Raw genomic sequence first — 22,808 nt, 5'->3', positions numbered from 1 at the left:
TTTCATTGAATGGTTTGGACTACCCTATCAGAAGGTCCCTCACTGTATCAGCCAATCGGCGCCTCGGACAATCTGTCTCTCTTGAGCTTTTCCGATAATTGCGAGTCCGCCGTGAAAGTCATGAAGGCCACGAAGAGCTCGGGGCGAACGGTTGCCTAGGTACCGCAAGCGAACGAGTGTGTTTGGAGTAAACAAAGCTGGTTTGTCAGCGGCTGGAGCTGCATATCTCTATCGATCATTGCTCGATAAACTGATCTCGCGCAAAATGACATCTCTGGACTTGCGACAGCAGAAGCTGGAACAACAGGTGCGTAACAAATAAGTCGAGAGTTTTATTTGCTACATGACAAACCTCGTCCTCGAAGCGCGTAACCTTGTAATTTTTCGTACGGTGTGGCGACTTATTTAACTTGAAAACTGTTACTTGCAATCCTAAAAAGATGTTAATTTATGAGAAATCCAGGAGAGATTGGCCTCTTATGGTGTATTATTAAATATACGGATAGCTAGATCCGTTTAAACTCGAGCTATACCTTTCCATATAGTTGGATGAATAATTAATGAATGTTTGAGCTTTGACAATGCTTACAGCTAATAATAGGTAGCTTTGGTTGTTCGAATTTTTCCCTGTTTACGGGACAAGGTCGCATAGTAATAGAGACACACAGTCATTTATTATTTAATAGTTTTGTGTGTATTATATCTGAGATAAATCAGAAATATTTTATGGACTTGAACTTTGATTGCAATTTATTGTATTGCATTATTACACTCCAAACGATAATTTATCAGATAATTTGGATGTAATTTATACATGTAATCATGAACCAGTTTGTTAAAAATTATTTTTCAAATTAAGATAGTAGTTTATAATTTAGTCTTTAATTAGCAAGTAAGACTTTGTATTAACTCGTAATTTATTTGTGTTGTGTGTTAATAAATGTAGAGGCAACTGATTGCGCAGAAGATGAAGCAGAAAAGACAAAGTGGTGCTAGTGGAATGGTACAAGCATCTAATGTGTCTAGCGCACAGCTCACGAATCATTCCAACAAATGGTTGACTTCAAATAAAGAACTTCATGGTACTGTGTACATATAAAATGATTTTACAATAATAAATTAAACAATTTTAGTTGAACCTAATTATCATAAAACTTTTATAATATGTAATATTACAGGTTATTTGGCAATAAAAAGGAAAACATTTTTAAAAAAGTGGGTTTAGATGATAAAATAAGACAGTGCTTAAAGCATATGAATATTTAAATTTTTGTAATTAAAAGATGAAGCCTTAATTGCAACCTTATTATTCTTGTTTTATTCTATCATTTAGGATCACTTCTTAAATTTTCTTTTATCTGTTGCTGAACATTCTGTATAATATATACAGAATTTATAATATTTATTTATAATGTAAGAATGCTTCATTAAGGTGTTTCAATATATTTGCAGCATATGATGGCCCATTACAGTACACTATGTTTCAAACAAATACAGATGTAGGACCTTACGTAGAAAGAAAAGACAGTGAGGGAACAATTAATGGTAAATTTATTATTAGATTAGTTTAAAGTATATACTTATTATTAAATTACTACAAAAATAAGATTTTATATTATTTGTCTACGCCAGACTTTATCATTAATAAAAAAATAATTCTAATTACATTGTTTTAATTTTATATGTTAAAAATAATTTATGATGTTTAAGTAATGATATTTTTTTTGTAGCAGTAGTCGGTGATAGCTTATACGAGAGTTCCCAAAGCACTGATTTTGCCGATGACGAATCGTCACCTATAGATTTACATTCACCTGCAGAAACTCTACCATGTTCTTCACCACTTCGAGTAGCTCCATCGGAAGGAACTAACACTCTTACTAGTAGAGATAATAACTCTTCTGTATGTTATTTATATAAAAATAATCTGTTTTATTTATGAGCGCTGGAAAATAATTTCTAAATTTTTTTAATTTTGTAGAGTCCAGAATTGGAAGGGAATATAGTAGGTAATATCGAGCAGTTCGTATTACAACCAGCAAATAAACAAATGCATTACAAATGTCGAATAACACGCGATCGAAAGGGTGTGGACCGCGGTCTTTACCCGACTTATTTCTTGCACCTAGAACGTGATTATGGAAGAAAGGTACATTTGCATTTCATTTATTAATTTTGACAATTCTATAAATTGATTGTATTTACAGATTTTCCTGCTAGCCGCTCGAAAACGGAAAAGAAGTGCAACGAGCAATTACTTGATTTCGACCGATCCCACGGATATGTCGAGAGGAGGAGAATCTTACGTCGGTAAACTCCGCTCGAATCTTCTGGGGACACAATTCACAATTTACGACAACGGATACTCGTTGATGAAAGACGATAAGCGGGACGAACGTTCCAATCCACGACAGGAACTGGCCGCGGTGGTGTACGATACGAATGTTTTAGGTTTCAAAGGCCCGCGTAAGATGACTGTTATTATCCCGGGTATGATGCCCGACCAAAAACGAGTGGAAATATGCCCGCGGGTTGAATCGGAAACCTTGCTTGGTAATTGTAATTTTAATATTAATATAATGTACAAGATGATAAAGTGGATAAGATGTATTCTAGAACTGCATGCTAAAAATGTCTTGTGAAATGAAATAATATATTTTATTCATATCAAAGTTTAAAATCATATAATTAATATATCAATATAACAAAATTACTAATAAAAGTTATATAATGATATAGTACAGTTGAAACTGTAGCGGCAACAGTTGAAACTAAATTAGCATCTACATTAAAACTATTTAAGTAATATATGCATAATGAAAATTTAATCTGTTTTTATATTTCCAGAACGATGGAAATTAAAACAGATGGATAATCTAATAGAGTTACATAACAAAACTCCCGTGTGGAATGACGATACGCAATCGTACGTACTTAACTTTCATGGGCGAGTAACTCAAGCATCCGTAAAAAATTTCCAAGTCGTCCACGACAGCGATGGTAAGGCAAAATTTAATATTTGTTATATTTTACATGCAATATATAATATCTATGACATTTTTTTGTGATTTATCTTAAAAGGTTTATTGTTGGATCTTAATTAATTTCAGTGGACTACGTTATAATGCAATTTGGACGCGTCTCGGAGGACGTTTTCACAATGGATTACAGATTTCCCCTTTGTACAGTCCAGGCATTTGCCATCGCTCTGAGTAGTTTCGACAGTAAATTGGCATGTGAATAACTAGCGCGGCCAAAACGCTATCGATCAAACTGTCAGTTAAGTATGTACTTGCCCACGAGTTACTATATTATTCTAAATCGATGGTTTTCTAATGGACAATCAGTAGATTACCGGATACTAATCTGAATATAGTACTCAACGTATATTGAAACTGTTTTATATAAGATGAAACGTGAAACGAGAATCGCTCTAAATGTGTGTTCACTTTTCATATTTCGTAACGAGTCTATTTCTATACTAAACGTGTTTATAATGTGAAACGTCGATTTCAATATTATTCGTAATATATATATATATATATATATATATATATATATATATATATATATATATATATATATAAAGACGTTAAACTTGCATAAAAATCTCGATAACGTTATATTTGAAATACAGCACATATTTCGACTATTTTCATTATTCAAAGTTAATTGCTGATGTAGAATAATGCTGTTCATAACGATATATGTGAATTCCTTGGCCAGTAATTCAGAAAACTAATGCAGTATACATTTGTATGTTGAACATTTAAAATATTTTTATGAATGACTTGTATATACGCAGGGCGTATATAAATAATGAACCATAAATATGATCTAATTTCATACAGTGCCTTGGCATAATATTCACTGGGCTTTTAAAAAACTGTTTACGTTTGTCTTCTGTTATTTTGATTGAGGAAAATGATGTTAAAGAAATTACTAATGAAGATATATGTATACTTAACGAGAATATAAAATGTATGTTCAAATATTTCGTTGACAATCACCCGCACATTAATTATCGAACATCAAAAGGACTTACAGCTCGTTTCTCACGTGTTTCACATATATTCCATGAAGTATATTTTTTAATTTATATATAATTTATATATATAATATTTAATAATCATATTAATAGATCCCGATCATAGTAAGATTACATAAAAATGGCTATGCAACTCATGCAAGTATTTATTTTGTCACATGGAGATGTGCAATTTTCACTATTACTAAATAAATTTGAATACTAGATATATGAAGCACATAGAGCGCACAGTGTTAATCAGATAGATATATATATATATATATATATATATATATATATATATATATATATATATATATATATATATACACATACATACCCAGCACATCTTCAATCAAGTTTCCTCTTATAACAAATTTATTCGTTATAAGAAACTTTGATATTTTATATTAAAAAATTATCAGCTACGTTATTTATAAATATTATTTCTTTAATTATTTCGCATACTTTGTATGCAAAAGGAACAATCAAGAGCTACTTTTATACTAAATTACAAACGCAACATTTTAAAAGACCAATTAAAGATGAGAGATTAGTTAAATATGTATTCACATATATTATTTATATATTGTGTGTATTATTTGAGTTATACAGATCTGATATATATGTAAGAAAACGACCAAAATATTTTCGCACGTTCTTTGTGCAAGTAAATTTTTTAAATATTTGTGAAGTATCAGATGATTAGATATCTTCTATTGTTTAATTATCTGAGTACTGATTATGATAACTTTTAACGTAACAATGTTTGACTAAAAGAACATATTTATTGCAATAATATTTTGAAAATAGGTACCTGTATTATTATAGCGCTTGCGCTATAGTATCGTTTATATCTGTAATTTTTACTTTTGTTATTTTTATATTGTGAAATATTTCACACATTCCACTTCTCACAGTTATTTTAAGTATATATGCAGTTTTGTCCTCTATTCTAATTCGTGTGCAACGAAAGGCATATTTATTATTACTATTACATGCGTATTGTCTACTTTGTATGTTTGTATCACTATTATTGAAATGTTCTTATTTATATCACAATCGCGTAATTAAATTAATTGGAAATATTTGTGTCAAAGAGGCATTTTGCACATTCGATATAATTATAATACAATTTATTTATCGATGTAATCAAGGAGTATATATCTAGTCTTTTTTATCGTACCGGATAAGTTTGGTACATTAAGCGTAATATAATAAGTTATTCATTCTTCTTTCATAAAAGCGTATGAAAAATGAGAGAAAATCATATGTACTTTAATAAAAGCGATGCATTAGTTTATCATGCAAAATTAAATAGAAGTAATAATTTTAATCATATATTTAAATATTGTTTATTAAATATTGAAAAGATGTTTTTAAATAAGAAACATACAAAACAAGACTTAATTAGTTTTATAAAAACAAATGCATCGCGTTTAATTTCAATAGAATAGAAAGATGAAGGTGTGAAGATACGTAATAACATGTATATTATTTATTATTACAAGATTCATAAAAAAAGGTAACATTAAATATTTCCAGCATTATTTGGGCAGTAAAACTTGATAGATTAGTGAGCGCATTTTCTTAATTTTTGTATTTTCATGTATAAAAAACCGCTATTTGTATTTCGATTAATACAATAAAGGCACTTAAGGTCTAGCACTTATCGACATAAATAAAGATTATGATACGACGATCACTTATTTGTTTTATTATTTACAATAGGCATACACGACATTGTTTCAATTCTGATTTGCGACTAAAATTAATTTACGTTATCTCCACTACAGAAAATAAATATTAATAATGTAGTTTTATTGAATATTTTTGTAATTTAATTGTAGAATATAACTCATTCGATAAGAATCTTACGAATACCTTCTCATAATAAAAAATGTTATTTTTATTAACGTATGTAAACATATTTTTAACATATTTTGCTGTGCCATGCTGCAATCGTAATTGACAATTTTTTAGAATATTCAAGTTAAATTAGAAGTTTGCGAGTTTTCTTGGTAAACAACGAAACAAAGCATATGAACACTTTTGTTTCTTGATTGTGCAGAATGTGGAGTTTACAAGAAGTCAAAATGTGACTCTATGTTTGTTTCAGTAATTATTAATGTATAAAAAAAACTTTCTATACAAAATGTATATGTACACGCGATACGATGTATACAATATGTGTATAATGTGTATTATATAATATGTGAAATCACAGAATATATTTATGATTTTATTTTTTTCTTGAAAACGTGTCAATGGTTGAACAGGTACTTGAACACCTGATATGAACATACAGTTCGAACAATTTTCTTATACATACATATGTATATAAATATCACTGTGTCAACCTTTTTTATAAATTTCTTTGTATCATGTAAGTGTGATATGTTTCGGGTGATTCGACAATATCTGACGAGTTAGCTTATGAAGAAAGCAGAAATTCAATGGGACGGATAGATGAAGTGAAAAACTGAATTTTTTATCAGCTGCAAGGATGTGAGTTACACTCGCAGTCTTTTGTTTTTGTGTTCATCGTTTATAAATTTATCGGCCAATCTGTCATTTATCATTTAATAGAAAATATTTGAACGATTTTTTTTCTATAACGCTATATATATTTTTTTCTTATGTACAAAGATTTTAGATTTATTGCCATTGTTTGTATTAACTACTTTGTAAAAAAATAGCCTTTTTTCGGCCTTTTGTGTAAAATACCAAACAGAAATCTCAATTTCTACATCATAGAAATTACAAACAACATCAATACGATCTGCACCTTGAAATCTTGGTTTTGGCAACGATAAAATAGACGACTTAAACGATCTTATCCGCGAAATAGATCGCACTTTTTAATATATATATATATATATATTACTTAGACACGAACAAATTCTTGAAATATGTTACAAATTTGTAGAAAATAGTATAAATATTTTCAATGCTTATTAATGAGACAATTATGCTTCAGATCGTAAAAAATGCATATATATATATTAAATAGAAATAATAACGTGAGACAATATTTCACATTACTAATTTTACAAACTAAATACAAACAAACAACACGCAGATATTAATAATAATAATCGTTTTTTTATCATCCAACCTGGAAGCTCAATAATACTGAATTTTTTATCAGCTTCGAAAAACTTTATTGTTACTACGTAATGGAACTGAAAGTTATCTCTATTATTTTAATCGCCATATTGTTAATTATTTGTGAAAGACTATTTTTTTTTGTATGTTTTTACCATTCGGAATTTCATGTGCATCCTTTTCTTAAGTCGGATTGAGTGGTTTTCGCGCTCGGTCGAACAAATCTGGGAGCCGGTATACGCGATGCGGGTCTAGGAATTCCGCTTATCACAGCAGCTGGCTTATTTCCGGCACTCCAATTGGTTGGCTGCCTCAACCGAGTCTTATTCTCAATTTTAGGCACTACTTGATTTGGGTCCTATAAGTCAACAGATTCACGTAACTGTTACATATATTCAGTGTATCATAATATACTTCTAACTCTTCTAACAATAAGTAGTAAATACACGTACAACTTGTATAGAAAAACAATGAATTATTTTGATTAATTATTATCGTAAAATAATGAAATATTTTGTTTTTGTAAAGTTACGAATATTTATATAAAGTGATACATACCTTTGCCTTTTCAATCACTACAGTTTCATCCTTAGCTTTTGCCACGTTACCTTCGGCATTTCCTTAAAAGATGTATATTTTATTTATTTATTTTAAACTGTTCACTATATTTGTAATCCCTTGAAAAAAAATCATTTAAATTACCATCGTTGTTTAATGCATGACTAGACCCAGTGGGACTGACTATTGGAGAGCTACATTTCATACTTAAGTCAGTATTTTGCGAATGCCCATTACCCTCGCTATATTCTAAACCATTTTTTAGAATCGGGGAAGGCAAATTTATTTTTTCTTCAATCCACGTGTTCTCTAGAACGTGTCTAGGCGCTGAATCCTGCTGTAAACCTGAATGTGTAAATTTAGAATTAGCAATATCTTAGAAATATTTTGAAATTTATTATTAAATTTATATTAAGTTTATATGTTCTAGATAATAATTGTATGCGTAATCATGGCGCAGAGAGCTATGCATCTCTTCTCTGTCCCAAGAACCGAGTTCAAATTTGATCATAAACATTAAATTTTATTCGATCACTAGCCTCTCGGAAGGCAATGACAAACCACCAAGAGCATTCTGCTATGAAAACCTCTCACAATTCGTTCGAAACCGGCATGAAACCGGCATTAAACCGGTGTGTAGGTTCCGTATCGTAGTAACCGTGGTGCAGAGAGTTGTGCATTTGCTCTTTGTGTCAAAGACCCGGGTTCAAATCCGACTGATCAGAAACATTTGATTTTTATTCGATCACTACCTCTCGGAAGCCATGGGCAAACTACCGAAGATATCTTGCTATGAGAACCTCTTTAAATTAGACTTCGGAATCACCGTTTAAATTGTAAGTCTCGTATATCTGTGTAAATTGTAAAAAGCGCACATCACAGAAAATACGTCGAGGGATCTCCATGCTTCCGACGAGAAGCTAAGGATCAAGAACGAGAAGGAATAATAACATAGCGCTTACTCTCTTCCTGCATTCGCACCAGCTTATGTAATTGCTCGATCGTTTGTTTGGTGCACGAATTACTGTTGTCGGAGTATGTACTGAGTCTATCATCCAGATCGGGAGCGCTGTGAACACTATGAGTGCTCTCTATACTCTCCGTTGAACCGGCAGTCGCACCTTTCATCGGAAACTGATTATTCATATTCACATTAGCCTCGGGTAACCGTTGCTCGGAGCCGCTCTTTATCTTGCCATACGGAAACAACTTGCTCGACAGCTGTGACTTCTCTGTGATGTTCTGCATGATATTGGGTTGCGAGCCTTTGATGTATCCTATACCGGATATACCCGCGCGATCAACGAGCACACCGGCGCCAGCGCTCTTCATCGAACTCGATACAAGATTGGGATTGGACTTCTGCAAGAACTGAGGTAACTTCGACAACGTTCTCGGGATGTTTTTCTTCTGCTGCATTAACGAAACATGAGGTTTGCAAAACGTGCTATCCATATTCGGACGCGTCTCGACAATTTCGCCGGCAATATTGTCGATTCTTTCGACAGGATGACTTTTTTTGGTGAAAGTATAAAATTTACGTTGGTCCATTGGTAATTCCTTTTGAGCAGTTACAGCCGTTTCGTTCTGACTTACACGCTGATTGTTTGTCGTAGTCTTTTTGTACGTGTGATATCTGTTTGTCGGAGGAATATCAGTCTCATTCCTAGCTACGTGAATATCTTCCTCGGTCTCCCTCAAGCCGAGATGCTCGCTAGGGATATGATTATACGTAGCGTCCAGCTTGCGCTCGTTGCTTCGTTGAATTTCTGCCAGCAACTCTCGCCTCAATGATGTAGGAGCTTTTAAAGACGTGGAATACGCGATTGATTGCGGCTGGTCCAGGCGTTTTGTAGTGGATTTCGACGTTGGGTCCAGTATATTTGGATTCATCGGCGTGGATTGGTGGCCAGGCACTTTGAAAGATATGTCTAAAGCGCTCTCACGCGCTTGTGTCTCGCGTGTGGAGAGCACCGCGGATGCGATTTCATCCGGCAAAATATTACACGTTACATTCAAATCCGCTTTATTTGCATGCATCGTAGGTACGTAGGTATCGTTAATTAATATGGGCGAATTCGATCTCTCAGCATCTTTCGCCGAGAACAAATATGTGGTGTTTAGTGACTTAATGCCATTACTCGATAAATTTTGTAATTGCACGAGGGCAGCATTAGGCTCGGTTACGAAAGTGGAAGACAAAGGGGTCGACTCTTCTTTGTCGAGACTTGATCTTGACATTGACGTTCCAGCAAGAGTTTCAGTGTTAAACGTTTCGTTCAAACCTTTATTCAATTGAAGAATTTCTTTACGGATGTTGCTTAGAGTATTTTCAGTATAATTTATCTCATCTACAGTAATCGTATTGTCAATATCTTGAATCGCGAATGTTTCATTGACGTCACCGTTTGAGCCTTCTTTCGTGTCGCTATTTTGAGCAGTGTTTTCATTTATTACTGTGTCGTTTTTATTGTACATAGACTCATTTTTAGATGCGATAACGGACGTGTACAAAACCGAAGGCTGCGACACGTTCATCAACATATCGTTGAACTCGGGTTCGCCTAAGTTGATAAACGAATCTATTCCTTTGGACTGCGACATGTTTAGGAAAGCTTCCAGGCTTTCCTGCCCTGATGTTATAAAATTTTCGTCGGATAGGTTGTTCATAGCTGTGCTAGTAGATGGTTTGAGGATCGATGGTACAGATTCTTTATTTCTAATTGTTGGAGACAAATATTTTTCTTCCTGCATAACATTTCAAACATTTCAAATAAATAATGTATTATAGATTTTAACATAATTCATGTAATTGTTAAAATAGGAAAATATATTTTGTAATTTATTTTATACATAAATTTCTATTTATTTTAATATAAATAAGAGAAGTCTACTTATAAATAAATTTTAATGTTAAATGTCTGCAAGATATACACAAAAATATCAATTTTATTAAATTTTGGTTGTACCAACTAAAAATTATCGAATTTTCAAATACTTTGTGACACGTATAAAAAAATAAAAGAAAACTAAAATCGCTTTTTAGCACTAAAATGTTTTTCTGCGTGTATATAATAAAAATATAAGGGAGATAAACCTACATTTTCAATAAGCGTAACGTTTTCCGTATATTGCAGCTTTTGTATATCTGTCATGGGAGGCGATAGTCCTTCGAAAATTGATTCAAAACTCATTCGAGCCGATCGTTTCTTAGGTCTTGTGAATGTTCTCGTGTCGATGCATTTTTTGTTATCTAAATATATATTAAATTTAGTAGTAATAATAAGTGATACTTTAATTATAAAATTAAAAATTAAGCTGAGAATATTTAGCAGATAATTTAGTGCAATAATGTCATGCTTTATACTTCGAACATCCAATTCGGGTTCAGTCTTCAGCCAGGCATATAAATCCTGGATTGGAGACTCGATTGGGCATTGCGGAGGCATGTACAACCTAAAAAAGAATAATCAAAATTAATTTGATTATTCTTTAATAATCAAAATAAATTAAATCATTATCTCTTTGAAACACAATAAAAAAATATTAAATATTTAACTAAAGATAAACCTTATTCAGTCGTAACTGGATCATTGTACTAATATTTTTTATGTAATTTTATGTACATTTTCAAGTTCATTAAACTGTATGTCCAATTAATTTTCAATCTTAAAACAGTTCTAGTTAAACAAGATCAATGATATCACAATATTAAATTGATAATTATATAATAATAATGTGGAAAAGTGAAATGAAAAATTATAGTAATGATTTATTATAGTAATAAGAACCTGCTCTCCTAAATATAAAAAAAAAAAATTGTTGCAAAAAATAACAACTAGGGAACTTAAATTGGTTATCAAATTATATTGTAATATTATTATTCTTGAAAATGCATTCAGCCCTCAATTTAATTAACTTAAAAATATATATAGAATCACCAAAAAAATACTAGCAAGACAATCCAGCTATAACCATACAATCTTGGTTCATCTTTAATTAGTTAAGTAGTTGTGTTTTTTACATATGTCTATGTTCTATTAATTATTATTCAATATTTGATTTATTAATATAAAATATAAAAGTTTTATTCGTCCTCTGTTTCCAAGTTAACTTACGTGGTACAATGAGTTTACTACCAAACATACAAATATATTATGTATAGTATAAACAAAATTCTTAGACACAATTAAAATTGACTAAAAAAGGAACAAGATATACCAAATTGCATAAAAAGAAAACAGAAATCTAATCCAATCTAATCCAATTTAATCCAATCAAATCATGCACTGACAATTTTCTTCTAACAAATGGCACATGTTCTTCAGAGAATGAAGGTCAATTTCGAACTGTTAACACATAGTTATCTATTACGTTTATTATATTTTGATTAAATTTTTCACTTGTCTCCCAAGTGGAAATAAAAATCGAGGAAATAAGTAAAGGTGAACGCGATGAACGCGTCCCGAAATGATCCGGGCCAATTAAAGAGCTATCAAGAGTGACACCCACCAGTCGTCATCGTCATCGAGCCGTAGGTCCGACAGGTCGACTTGGTCGACCTCGTCGTCAACGAGGTAGCCATCGTGAATGCAGTATTCCGCGTTCGTTATAGTCTCATCCAGATCCGGAGCGCTCGCTGACATATTTCGCGGCCGAGCGTTATCGAGTCGCGCGTATACGTAGACACATACTTCTTACCGTTCCCGGGTGCTCGGTGCCCCCCGAAGACTCGCGCGTGCGAAAATAGTTCAACAGCGAGGAGAGGTAGGGGAGATTAGAGCGTGAGAGACGAACGAGAAGGGGAAAGGAGTGGATTTAACTCGCGACGAGCTTGAACAACCGCGGCGACGGCGAGACGGCTCTCGTTACGGACCGGAAGGGAAAAATGTACGGATCACGGTCACCTGAGTTTCGGATCTCGTCGCGAGACATAACCACAACAAACACGAATGCCACAGCTGTGGCGAGCTGCGTTATTTTTTCATGCTAACGTCATGGCGCGCGCGGCGAATATTCCTGGGAGTGCAAAATCCCTAGGTTAAGGTCGTTTCCATTGATCTGCGACTCTTCCGGACCAATGGCGACGTGACGCGCCGTGAAAGAAATAGTCGAAGCGCGGCGATTCGGCAATTCCCTCGTTTTGCCCGCGAATATCGAGAGATCGCGATATTCGCGATTGGTCGCGATTCGTAACCGCCGTTCATCCCTCTTTGTATCGCGGGCTCACCCGTGGTTCAACCGTCAACTCCGTCAAGAGGTAGCGACCGGTTCATCGTGGTTCGTATTCCCTGGTTCGGTCAGGTTTGGTTTTCACCTCTCTCTCGCGTGGATCCCGACTCCGTGATACGAAGGTACGACCCGACGAACGGAAACCCCGGACCCGCCGCACCACGTTGCACACGCGTGCTCCCGCGTACCCTCGCGACGTACCTCGCCGTCGTGACGTGTTTCTCGCGCGCGTACTTTGTCCCCTCACGTTTCGTCCGGCACCACGATTCCCTGGTCCGCGGTCGCGCCGGGACGGCCCCGTTGTCCTTCACGTGCCACGTGCGAGTTCTTCACTTCCTCCTCAAGGTCGTCCTGGCCGAATTCTCCCCCGAGCGGAGCGTCGCGAGGCGCGCGAGTCTCTTGGCGCCTTTAGTTTCGTCCTCTCAATGTCATTCCGCGTGCCGCCTCGCTCTATGCTGATGCCGACTACAATCTGTCGTCCCCTGCTCTCGCCTCTCGCGAAAAATAACCTTTCGCTCGCATCTCGGGACGTTAGGTCGATTCGCGCGGTCAAGGAGATCGCGGAAACTCCGGCGCAATTCTTGGCACGTGTCTGGGAGTCGTCGTGCCGCACGGCTCTTCCGGGGTTCCCTCTTTCCGTCCGTCGACATGCGCCTCGAGTCTGGCGTTTTATTTCACGTTTATTGTTGCACCTATACTCTAATTTTTCACGTAATTTCATCCCTTCGTACGGAAATCTCTTTTTCTGGTACATAGACTTTCACCACGCTCCGCAAGCATCACGTTATCACGTAGCACATTTTTGTGTCTGAGAAATTTAACAGATTCCCTGAGTTCATCTTGAAACGGTACCTTGTAGCCGAACATTTTTTTTCGGCAAGCAGATTTTTGTTTTTATTGAAAATCTAAAACGAGATTTCTTTTCATTGAGTTGCCACGTGTGATTTTAAAGAATTTGTTACTTATGATGAATTCACACATTGGATTAGTGTATATTAAAAGCTGCTACATCTAAATACAATGGCATAATATAATCGACACTATGAAATAACACATGTGTATTCTATTAAATAATGTGACAGTACCATTATTGGATATTTAATAGTTTGAAATTCATCTGCTTTTACATTCAACTTTACTAACTTTATGTACAGCAGCTTTTAATGTGCACTAATCTGGTGTAATGCAAGTGACCAAATTTGCTATTAGAGATAGCTTTCCCCCTGTTTATTGCATACATGTAAAATAATTGAGCTACTTACACGCTTCTTTACCTGTTCATTGAATTACGTTTTGCAAAAAATTGAGTATTGGAGACCTGCTCAAAGTTAGCTGCTTGTCTCTCTTTTCCTTTTATTCGTATGTATCACTCTGTACACACAGTTTGACAATTTTGTCCTGCAAATTTCTTTTCTTTTGGAAAACTTGGAGCATTGTAATTAATTTTAACATTTACATGTACATATACACTTTTTTTTAATATACAATTATACAAATACTTTCTAGAGATGTTAGAGTATATGTAAAAGTATTTTTTTATGCCTGTAAAAGTAACAAAAATCAACTCAGAAGTGTCGTGATCCAACGTGTGCCAATAAACAATGTGTGTACAGTGTGATATCTAGCAGTGTACACTCGCATAAGTGTTAGCACCGCTTCATCGATCGAGTCAAGTGGAGATTACCATGCCATTGTACAGTGTGAGATATATAAATTTTATATAAGACTCTCAGTCTACATAAAATTTGGGCTGACAACATCAAGCTCGCGGCCTCTAGGTTGAAAACGCGAAGAGACTCGTTTAAATTAATAACAGATTAATAACAGTCGGTTGTAAAGAACAGAGAATTGATAGCGACGCATTTGAATTGTAGTAATATGACAACCGATCCGGAACGCGCCGCCAATGCTAGCGGTTCAGAATCCGTCGAAGACGAAGACGATAATCATCGCAAAATTTTACATAGAAGTGATGTGTTAGCTGCTCTTCGAGATGGTATTAGCGCAACAGGATTAGAGGTATTGCAATATTATTTCCCGTTCTCATTCGGCGAACTACATGTATATATTTTTGGATTTATATAAATTAGTATTTTGAACGTGCGCGCGTGCATCATTTTACAGTGGTATTGCAAAAATCCTTTTCTAAATCGCATGCTTCTTCCCTGATGCTTGTTTCCGCTTTTACATTCCACTTAATTGACAATTCTTTAATTGAATGATATCATCTTTACACGTTTGCCACGCATCTCGTCGAATTGTGGATGTCGTTCATAGTTTGCTAATTTAAATCTATTTTCTTATATCTTTCATCACGAATTCCATATAAAATGTTAAAAATATCGATCTCCGTTCAACTTGCCGAACTTCAAAAAAAGCTAAACTTAATAAAGTATAAAGTAATTAAATTGTTACATATTTTTTATTGTAACAAAAATTCACAAGTGCAATTGCATTTTTAGCAAATGCTGTCTCTTCCTGCTTCCGTCAAACGCAGGGTCAAGGCATTGAAACAACTGCAACTCGTCACCACCAATATCGAGGCTAAATTTTACGAGGAGGTTCATGCCTTGGAATGTGAATACTACAAAATGTGCGCGCCTCTGTATGAGAAGCGCAATGAGATAGTATCGGGGGCTTACGAGCCGACCGACGAACAATGCGTTTGGGACAGCGACGAAGACGAAGAAGTGCTAAATAATTATATGAAGGAGAAGGCAAAGATCGAGGATACTGCGAAGGAGGAGTATGTTTTTTTTCTAATTTATATATATATTTTTTTTTGCTTATATAAAATTACAAAAGATTATATGTGATTTATTAGACTTGCAATTCTAATTGAAAGTCTAATGAATCACATATAATTTTTTGTATTTTTTTTACATGAGTAAATTAATGATAATTTTATATGAGCAAATTAATAACTTTATATAAGTAAATTAATTTGTATAATAATATAACTTTAGAGTAGAAGATGATCCTAAAGGTATCCCAGATTTCTGGCTAACAATATTTAAGAATGTAAGTACACTATCTGAAATGGTTCAGGAACATGACGAACCAATCTTGAAGCATCTACATGATATTCAAGTAAAATTTCTGCGAGCGAATCCAATGGTAAGCTAAAATAAAATAATATGATTTAATAATTAGAGTCCGGAAGTTCGTGCGAGATTTCGAGTGTCGTGCACACTGTTATGTGCGAGTTGTGTGACAATCGTCAATTCTCGTTTCACGTGCGGCTGTTGAATGTTGACGCACACATACGCGCACGCAGCGGTGTTCAGCGCATGACGGGATCTCTCATGAACTTCCGGATCCTATTAATAATTTAAAAAAATTTTTGATTATAAAATTTTTTTTTTTTAGGGGTTTGTCCTCGAATTCTATTTTACGCCCAACGATTATTTCTCTAACACAGTACTCACTAAAGAATACATCATGAAATGTACCCCAGACAAGAATGATCCATTCAGTTTCGAAGGACCAGAGATATATAAATCCAAAGTAAAGCTTTTACTTGACCTAATTAATTTTCAAATAATTATGATGTATTAAAAACACAAATTTTTTCGCAGGGTTGCGTAATCGATTGGAAGAAGGGCAAAAATGTTACTGTAAAGACTATTAAAAAGAATCAGAAGCATAAATCTCGAGGATCCATGCGTACTGTGACGAAAACAGTTCAAAACGATTCCTTCTTTAATTTCTTTACTCCACCAATTGGTAATTAATATTTCACGTATCTTTTTTTTGGTAAATCATTTTTAGTTTTCCGTATATAGCGTAATAAAATAAGTTTTAAGTTTATGTCTATCCGATGAAAGGAGACAGAAGGATTTGTCTTTTTAACTTTTCATTCAATGGATCAAAAACTAATTTAGAATTATATTGTTTATGGGATTTAAACCTTGATCTTTGTCTTTGAGAGTAAACCTCTAACTCCTCGCCGCATTGCTACTCAACACAAAATTATAAGTCAACATGTTTGTTTCTGTAATCTAATTTTGATAACACTTTTAGTGCCAGAAGACTCGCAAGCCGATATGGATGATGAGACTCAATCTTTACTAACCAGCGATTTCGAATTAGGCCATTACATTAGAGAACGCATAGTTCCTAGAGCTGTACTCTATTATACAGGTAATGTCTATTGTATGACAAACCGATCTTGAATATTATTACAATTGCCTGTCGCGAATAAATGCGTGCGCGACGTTTTTAATATTTTTATTAAAAATTTACGATACTCATGTGATTAAAAACATTTTAATTTCGAAACGTATTTATAATTAGAATGTTTGTACATCTTCGAATAGTTTCCTTACCAAACAGATTTAATTCCAGGCGAAGGTTTAGAAGATGAAGATGATGATTACGAGGATGAGGAAGGAGAGGATGATGAGGAGGAGGAGGATGAGGAAGAAGAGGCCTCCTCACCCACTAATGCGCCTCCAGGTGGGAAACAAGGCGATGATACCAATGAGTGTAAACAACAGTAGAATTACATTAATTGTCACATAAAAAAAGCAACAAAATCAATCGTTCGTGCGTTACAGTATGCGACAACACACTAACGACACCTCTTGACCGATAACTGCCTAGATAATCCTGCACCTTGCGGCTCCAAATGTAATCCCCGTTCTTTGTATCAATCATCTAATCATATCATATCTCCTATTACAGATCAAGAATAGAACTCTTCAACATACCAGTGATACAAAAAAACATTAAAAAAAAGAAATTATGCGTACCACACCTTCCCTATACTCGCCGTTGACGATGAGTAGAATGTGCGCCTCATTATACCTGTGCTATAAGGTCTAATCATAAGTATATAATAATTGCTCTCGCTCTCGAACATTAATTATTGTCAATTTTTAATTGCTTCATTTTATACTACTTGTTACGTTTATATGCGCCGACAGAGAGGTTGTTTGAATTCTTTTCCGAGAAAACGCACGTTGCTCTATGAATAAATTTTTGGGTACTGTTGAAGCATTTTTAATACAAAAGTGAAGAAAAAAAAGATTGCTGTACGTGTTTTATTCTTCCTCTTTATTCCTTTATAAAATGTCTTTGTAAGACCCCCGTAAAAAGAATGAAGTTTTGGTATTATTTACAATTGTGTCATATCAAGCATGCTTTCGTTTATAAATTCGCTATATGGAAATATTTGATACAACGATTTTGTATTACGTCTAACGGCGGCACCGAATAATTATATTTTAATGCGTGGTTACAGAACTCGCCACGTCAGGTATATATGAAAATACAATATAAAAAATATTCGCGTATATCACGGCTTTAACTTTCGAATATCACTAGAGAAAAATTTTGATAAAACTTCTATTTTAAACCATGTATTTTTCCAAAAGGAATGTTTTTCGGAATTCAGTTTTATCGCTACGAAACATCTTCCGATGTTTAATAACATCTTCACGTTATTTATAATTTTCAATGTGTGTGTATATATGTGGGAGGAAGTTACAATAAATTTTATTCTGCATCTAGGCTCATCACAGAGAAGAGCCATTTATATTTTTCAGTTCATCAACAGTAATCTTCAGGTAAAAGTCTAGTGCTCATACCATGTCATGGCTGACGTTAATTGAACTGTAAAGTAGACAATAATAATTACAATTAACATAGAGCGGAATATGTAATTATGTAATGGAATGTGATTCCATAACATTTTTTTTATATTTGTAAATTTTTTATATGAACATACTTTCATGCATTTAATTTAGAGTTGATGAACACCTAGGTATTTTACGTTATGCTGAAATGCGAAAATTAGGCTGTGCAATATTGCACGGTCAATTATAGTCTTAAAAACACGTATCAAATGTATTATTAATTACTGCAAATATGCGATTACATTTATGCATTATGAACGATTGGATGTAAAAAATATATAGCATGCATTTTATAGAAACTCAAAATCGATTCGTGCCACAGCAGAGAATTGACAATGTAATTTTGCACAGAGTATAATCTAATATTCTTGTATAAAGAAATACAGGGGATAATATATATATAAAAGATCTTACTTCTAATAAAACAAACTACGCATTTGATTAATTATGGTACCTAGAATTGTTGTAAATAAATAACTGTACAAGGACTGAAAAATTGATCGAAATAATTAATTGCAAATTAATTTCGCGGAAATATCATCTCAAATATGTCGTTTTTATCGTTAATTGGCGTATGTGAATGTGTGTGAATGCACCTAATGGTAAAACGATAATAATAAATACAAAATCGTTTGCTTACGATTCTTATTATTTGGGCGGTTTACTTGCAATCGAATTTTTAGCCGTTTGCACGCATCGCGATAAAAGCGTTTGTTGTTTTAACAATTCTCTAAAAAAGTACTTATAAAAATACAATTTCTAGATAATGTATTATCTTTTTCTCTCCCTCTTTCTTTAGAGTTTCATATTAATGAAAAACTCTAAAATAGTTATTAAAATTTTCGTTAGGCCATGACTTAAGAGTGACTACGACGCAAAATAATGAAGGTAGGAGAACCAGGTACCATTTTGCTCGCGCAAAATGTACTGACCGGACACTGCAACAAGTTATCAGAAAGAAATCCTACACTTTTCCTTCCATTTTGGAATAGCAGTCTTATCCTGATCCCCTCCTTCATTTTCAGTGTATGTAGGACTGTTATGGGAGGTTCGTTATTCAATTACCAATTTAAACACAGAAAAAAGTTATTTTAATCCTGTGTCTGTCTGACAATAATCTTTACTAGGCGCTTTCCTCTTCGTCTTCATCCTCGCATGATACCGCCTCGGTATTACGAGGCAACAACATAGATACATGACCGTACCTAAGAAAAGATTGGTTTATTAAAATTTTTGAATGTTCCATTATCTATAACACAAATCTCTTTACAAGAGTGCAACAAAGAAAGAGTGCAAGAAGGAAATACATGCTACTGTTCATGCATTTAATTATGATATTTATTATGTTACCACACTGTTGCACAATTATATTAGGTAAACTATTTTAATATATTGCACAGATTGCTTTTAATATTTTTACTTACTTGCTGCTTTTGTACTTCTCCTGTATTGCCGTTTGCTGGACGTTGGGAGCATTAGAGAAGGTTCTGCTTAAGTATGCGATACATTCCTTAAGAGTCTTCAAATCGTATCCAGTTGATAATTCCAACTCATGTGGCCAAATCTCTTCCTGTAATGTATGTCGCGCCAGTGCTATCGCAGACGCAGCCAAGTGACTGGGCAAATATTGTAAGTATGGATCTCCCTCGAGCATCGATAACTCGCACAAATACTGAAATATCACATGAAACCCGTTAAAAATAAAAAAATAAAAAGAAAAAAAAATTAAAGGAAATTCATTCTCAAAGTGTCATTTGAAAATCTACATAGATTGTTTACATCCACTGAAACTTACCATTGCTAAAAATCTAATTTTGTCCGACAAATTATTGCTGATACAGTATTCCATGAGAAATGTGAAATGCGTCGGTACAGTTAAATCGAACGATAAAACCCTCAATATCAAATTTTCCATTTTTATCACTTGTGTCTTAGAATATGTATCATCTGTGATATATACAAATTCTCCTACATCGGGCGGATAAATCTCTTCGTATTTCCTGTTTTAAAAAAACACACGTTGCATGTGTAAAATAAGAATTTTATTTAAAAATTGAAATATATCATCCCTCCCCCCAGATGATTTCTTTTTGTATAATTTATCTTCTTTATTTTGAGATTTTATTAAGAGATTTCTCGAATTATAATTGTATTCAAAATGAAACTTACGCCGCAATAAACATAGCAGCAGTCCCGACGAGTTGTAATTTTGATCTTACAACGCTCATGTACGATAAAAAGCGATCAATATACGAGATGGACAAGTATAGGGTCTCGTCTTGCAATCGATATTCCTCGGCTACCTCTACCAACCAATCTATCAATATAGATCTCATTGAATACGTAATATCAGGTTGTTTCTTCATGTAACCAGGCTTTGGTCTATGTAGTGACTAAAAAAAGACAATTTTAGTTATTAAAATGAAAAAAGCTCCTGAGAAATTTCTTTCTCTAGATCTAACATTATTCTTTTTTTTTAATGTAAAACATTTAATCTAAATCTAAATTTAATATATAAATTAAATTTAAAAAATATATTTAGGAAATATTAACTTAATATTGCTCAATTAAATCTTATCAATTTAATTTTTGTTTAAATTTAATTAAATACAAAATTTTGTTTAATTTTATACAAATATGAAATAAAAAGAAAAAAGTGTACCTCTGATACACGTAAATAATTGTATATATCAGCCCTGTATTCATCTATGTCAAAGAAATTGGTTCTCAATTCCTTATTACATTCTCTTCTGGTTCTATATTCCTCGTTGGAAGAACTACTATATATTAGAGATTTCTCCATTGACATTCCCACAGACATGGGGCTGTCTTTCGACAAAGCATCATCCCGCTTGGTTTGACAAACTTCTTCAATCTTACTATGAAACACATAGGTAGAAGTGCTGTCTGCAGTACATATTTCTAATCTCGGCTGTTCTCTATCGGACTTTGCCGTTGTTTCTTGCACAACTTTCACCTCCTGATCCTTCGAGTTTCTAAGTGCAACAGATGTCTCTTCCTCCAATTTATCCTCATAAATCTTGAAGGTCGGTTCTTCCTTCTTATAAAAGTCCTCCTCATAAATTTTAAAAGATTCGGGTTGTGTTGGTACAAATGGTTTCGCTTTGATACACTTCTCATCCTTGTAGATCTCCGGCTAAAAAAAAGAAAGATAAGACCCATATATAACGTAAGTTTTAACAATGTATCTGTTACAAATCAGCAATAATAATCAGTGAAATACTCAACTCCAAACTAATAAACTATATACTAAATTAACATATAATACGCAGAGAGAGACTAATTTAATCTTTGCAATTGCAGAGAAGAAATCTGCTAGAGGAAAACAATTTTCCATCAAATTTTGTAACTTAGAAATCTCTGTTGATCTTTAATATTAATTTCAATTTATCATGATCACTTCGATCATAGATTTATGGGTTTTCGCGAAGGCGCGAACGCGACACGTGCCGCGGCCATCGTGACTCGCGATGTAGACCACTGTTTGGAGGATAGAGCGGAGAGCGACGAAAAAAGATCTACGTACAGGCTTTACGCTGTTCCGAGGGCAATTGTTGTGCAGGACACCGAGGACGGCGCGTTTCGTCTGTTGCAGCACTTGTGTCTGCGTGCTCACGGCGGCAGCGAGGTTCTCCTTGCCGCGACCGCGAGGATCGCCAGCGACGCGGTTCTCTTGATCATCCTGGTGTATCCTGATCGTGGCCATTGTCGCCTTGGCTCGCGACGATACCCCTCACAATGGGCAGAAAGAATCGAGAGACAAGGTCGTCGTGCGCAACCTGGGCTGGGACTGCGAGACTCCACTGCCGCCGGGACGAACACCCGGTTTGAGGAAATTTGAATTGCTCCGTTGACAAAGAACGGCGAGGGCGCGCGTGGGTCCGTCCCGGGTTCCTCCGCGTGCCGCGACGAAACGTTGATGCCCCGATGACGATTCTAATGCCGGCTGGGCATGACAGGGATTGCGGGAAATCGGGCGTACTCGGCAACCAACGGCCGCCACGGTTGCCGTTTGATTTCAAACAAACGTAACACCAACAGCTGGCGGGACGTTATCGGGAGCGTTGCGCGAAATCGACCAATGACAAGCGTGGGAAATGCTAAGGCCAATCGCGTTGTTGCCCGCGATGACCGTGCGTTCGCAAATGCGTCTCGTTAGGACACTCGCGCGAGCGCGATTTTAAAGAAACGAATTCTGTGAAATATTTTCGATTTATATTCGG

At 34.6% G+C, this 22,808-nt stretch overlaps 4 protein-coding genes across 9 annotated transcripts; 2 read left to right on the top strand and 2 right to left on the bottom strand.

The window, feature by feature from the left end:
- Nucleotides 1-34: 34 nt before the first annotated feature.
- On the top strand, nucleotides 35-5,732 carry LOC105207645 (protein king tubby). Of its 2 annotated transcripts, none has more exons than XM_011177210.3 (8): nucleotides 35-307; nucleotides 947-1,082; nucleotides 1,453-1,545; nucleotides 1,734-1,903; nucleotides 1,982-2,149; nucleotides 2,208-2,553; nucleotides 2,848-3,000; nucleotides 3,111-5,732. In XM_011177210.3, exons 1-8 carry the CDS (start codon nucleotides 266-268, stop codon nucleotides 3,242-3,244), a joined length of 1,242 nt encoding a protein of 413 aa, XP_011175512.1. In that variant the 5' UTR covers nucleotides 35-265; the 3' UTR covers nucleotides 3,245-5,732. The 2 variants fall into 2 exon arrangements, with proteins under 2 accessions (XP_011175512.1, XP_011175511.1); XM_011177209.3 differs by having other exon boundaries at nucleotides 46-307; nucleotides 1,731-1,903.
- On the bottom strand, nucleotides 5,504-12,703 carry LOC105207644. The gene is made up of 7 exons (XM_011177207.3): nucleotides 12,206-12,703; nucleotides 11,061-11,149; nucleotides 10,795-10,946; nucleotides 8,656-10,441; nucleotides 7,838-8,038; nucleotides 7,694-7,755; nucleotides 5,504-7,493 (listed from the first exon to the last, which is right to left on the bottom strand). Exons 1-7 carry the CDS (start codon nucleotides 12,337-12,339, stop codon nucleotides 7,302-7,304), a joined length of 2,616 nt encoding a protein of 871 aa, XP_011175509.1. The 5' UTR covers nucleotides 12,340-12,703; the 3' UTR covers nucleotides 5,504-7,301.
- A 151-nt stretch (nucleotides 12,704-12,854) lies between these two features.
- Nucleotides 12,855-17,956, top strand: LOC105207642 (nucleosome assembly protein 1-like 1). Of its 5 annotated transcripts, XM_039457420.1 has the most exons (9): nucleotides 12,891-13,047; nucleotides 14,800-14,944; nucleotides 15,388-15,671; nucleotides 15,892-16,042; nucleotides 16,295-16,432; nucleotides 16,504-16,651; nucleotides 16,949-17,068; nucleotides 17,273-17,383; nucleotides 17,612-17,956. In XM_039457420.1, the coding sequence occupies exons 2-9, from the start codon at nucleotides 14,804-14,806 to the stop codon at nucleotides 17,620-17,622; spliced, it is 1,104 nt and encodes a 367-aa protein (XP_039313354.1). In that variant the 5' UTR covers nucleotides 12,891-13,047; nucleotides 14,800-14,803; the 3' UTR covers nucleotides 17,623-17,956. The 5 variants fall into 5 exon arrangements, with proteins under 5 accessions (XP_011175504.1, XP_011175508.1, XP_039313354.1 ...); XM_011177202.3 differs by having other exon boundaries at nucleotides 12,855-12,973; nucleotides 17,273-17,954; XM_011177204.3 differs by having other exon boundaries at nucleotides 12,892-13,047; nucleotides 17,273-17,954.
- Nucleotides 17,957-17,966: 10 nt separating this feature from the next.
- On the bottom strand, nucleotides 17,967-22,636 carry LOC105207641 (cyclin-A2). Its single transcript, XM_011177201.3, has 6 exons — nucleotides 22,112-22,636; nucleotides 21,227-21,721; nucleotides 20,734-20,957; nucleotides 20,360-20,564; nucleotides 19,989-20,236; nucleotides 17,967-19,769 (listed from the first exon to the last, which is right to left on the bottom strand). Exons 1-6 carry the CDS (start codon nucleotides 22,289-22,291, stop codon nucleotides 19,688-19,690), a joined length of 1,434 nt encoding a protein of 477 aa, XP_011175503.1. The 5' UTR covers nucleotides 22,292-22,636; the 3' UTR covers nucleotides 17,967-19,687.
- Nucleotides 22,637-22,808: the final 172 nt, after the last annotated feature.

The sequence above is a fragment of the Solenopsis invicta genome, chromosome 14 (genome assembly GCF_016802725.1).
Source record: "Solenopsis invicta isolate M01_SB chromosome 14, UNIL_Sinv_3.0, whole genome shotgun sequence".
NCBI lineage: Eukaryota > Metazoa > Arthropoda > Insecta > Hymenoptera > Formicidae > Solenopsis > Solenopsis invicta.
Note: the sequence above shows the minus strand (reverse complement) of the source record. Positions and strands in the feature narration are given on the sequence as shown.

What these genes read in the sequence shown, in the direction of transcription:
- LOC105207645 (XM_011177209.3), top strand. Translation starts at nt 266, where the DNA reads ATGACATCTCTGGACTTGCGACAGCAGAAGCTGGAACAACAG. An exon ending in GTAGAGATAATAACTCTTCT is followed by an intron (nt 1,904 to 1,981) that starts GTATGTTATTTA and finishes TTAATTTTGTAG; the next exon opens with AGTCCAGAATTGGAAGGGAA. An exon ending in AACGTGATTATGGAAGAAAG is followed by an intron (nt 2,150 to 2,207) that starts GTACATTTGCAT and finishes TTGTATTTACAG; the next exon opens with ATTTTCCTGCTAGCCGCTCG.
- LOC105207644 (XM_011177207.3), bottom strand. Translation starts at nt 12,339, where the DNA reads ATGTCAGCGAGCGCTCCGGATCTGGATGAGACTATAACGAACGCGGAA. An exon ending in GGTGCGAATGCAGGAAGAGA is followed by an intron (nt 8,039 to 8,655) that starts GTAAGCGCTATG and finishes TTACACATTCAG; the next exon opens with GTTTACAGCAGGATTCAGCG. An exon ending in TAGTGATTGAAAAGGCAAAG is followed by an intron (nt 7,494 to 7,693) that starts GTATGTATCACT and finishes GTTGACTTATAG; the next exon opens with GACCCAAATCAAGTAGTGCC.
- LOC105207642 (XM_011177202.3), top strand. Translation starts at nt 14,804, where the DNA reads ATGACAACCGATCCGGAACGCGCCGCCAATGCTAGCGGTTCAGAATCC. An exon ending in GAGGATACTGCGAAGGAGGA is followed by an intron (nt 15,672 to 15,891) that starts GTATGTTTTTTT and finishes ATATAACTTTAG; the next exon opens with AGTAGAAGATGATCCTAAAG. An exon ending in TTCTGCGAGCGAATCCAATG is followed by an intron (nt 16,043 to 16,294) that starts GTAAGCTAAAAT and finishes TTTTTTTTTTAG; the next exon opens with GGGTTTGTCCTCGAATTCTA.
- LOC105207641 (XM_011177201.3), bottom strand. Translation starts at nt 22,291, where the DNA reads ATGGCCACGATCAGGATACACCAGGATGATCAAGAGAACCGCGTCGCT. An exon ending in CTCGGAACAGCGTAAAGCCT is followed by an intron (nt 21,722 to 22,111) that starts GTACGTAGATCT and finishes TCTTTTTTTTAG; the next exon opens with CCGGAGATCTACAAGGATGA. An exon ending in AAATTAGATTTTTAGCAATG is followed by an intron (nt 20,237 to 20,359) that starts GTAAGTTTCAGT and finishes GTGATATTTCAG; the next exon opens with TATTTGTGCGAGTTATCGAT.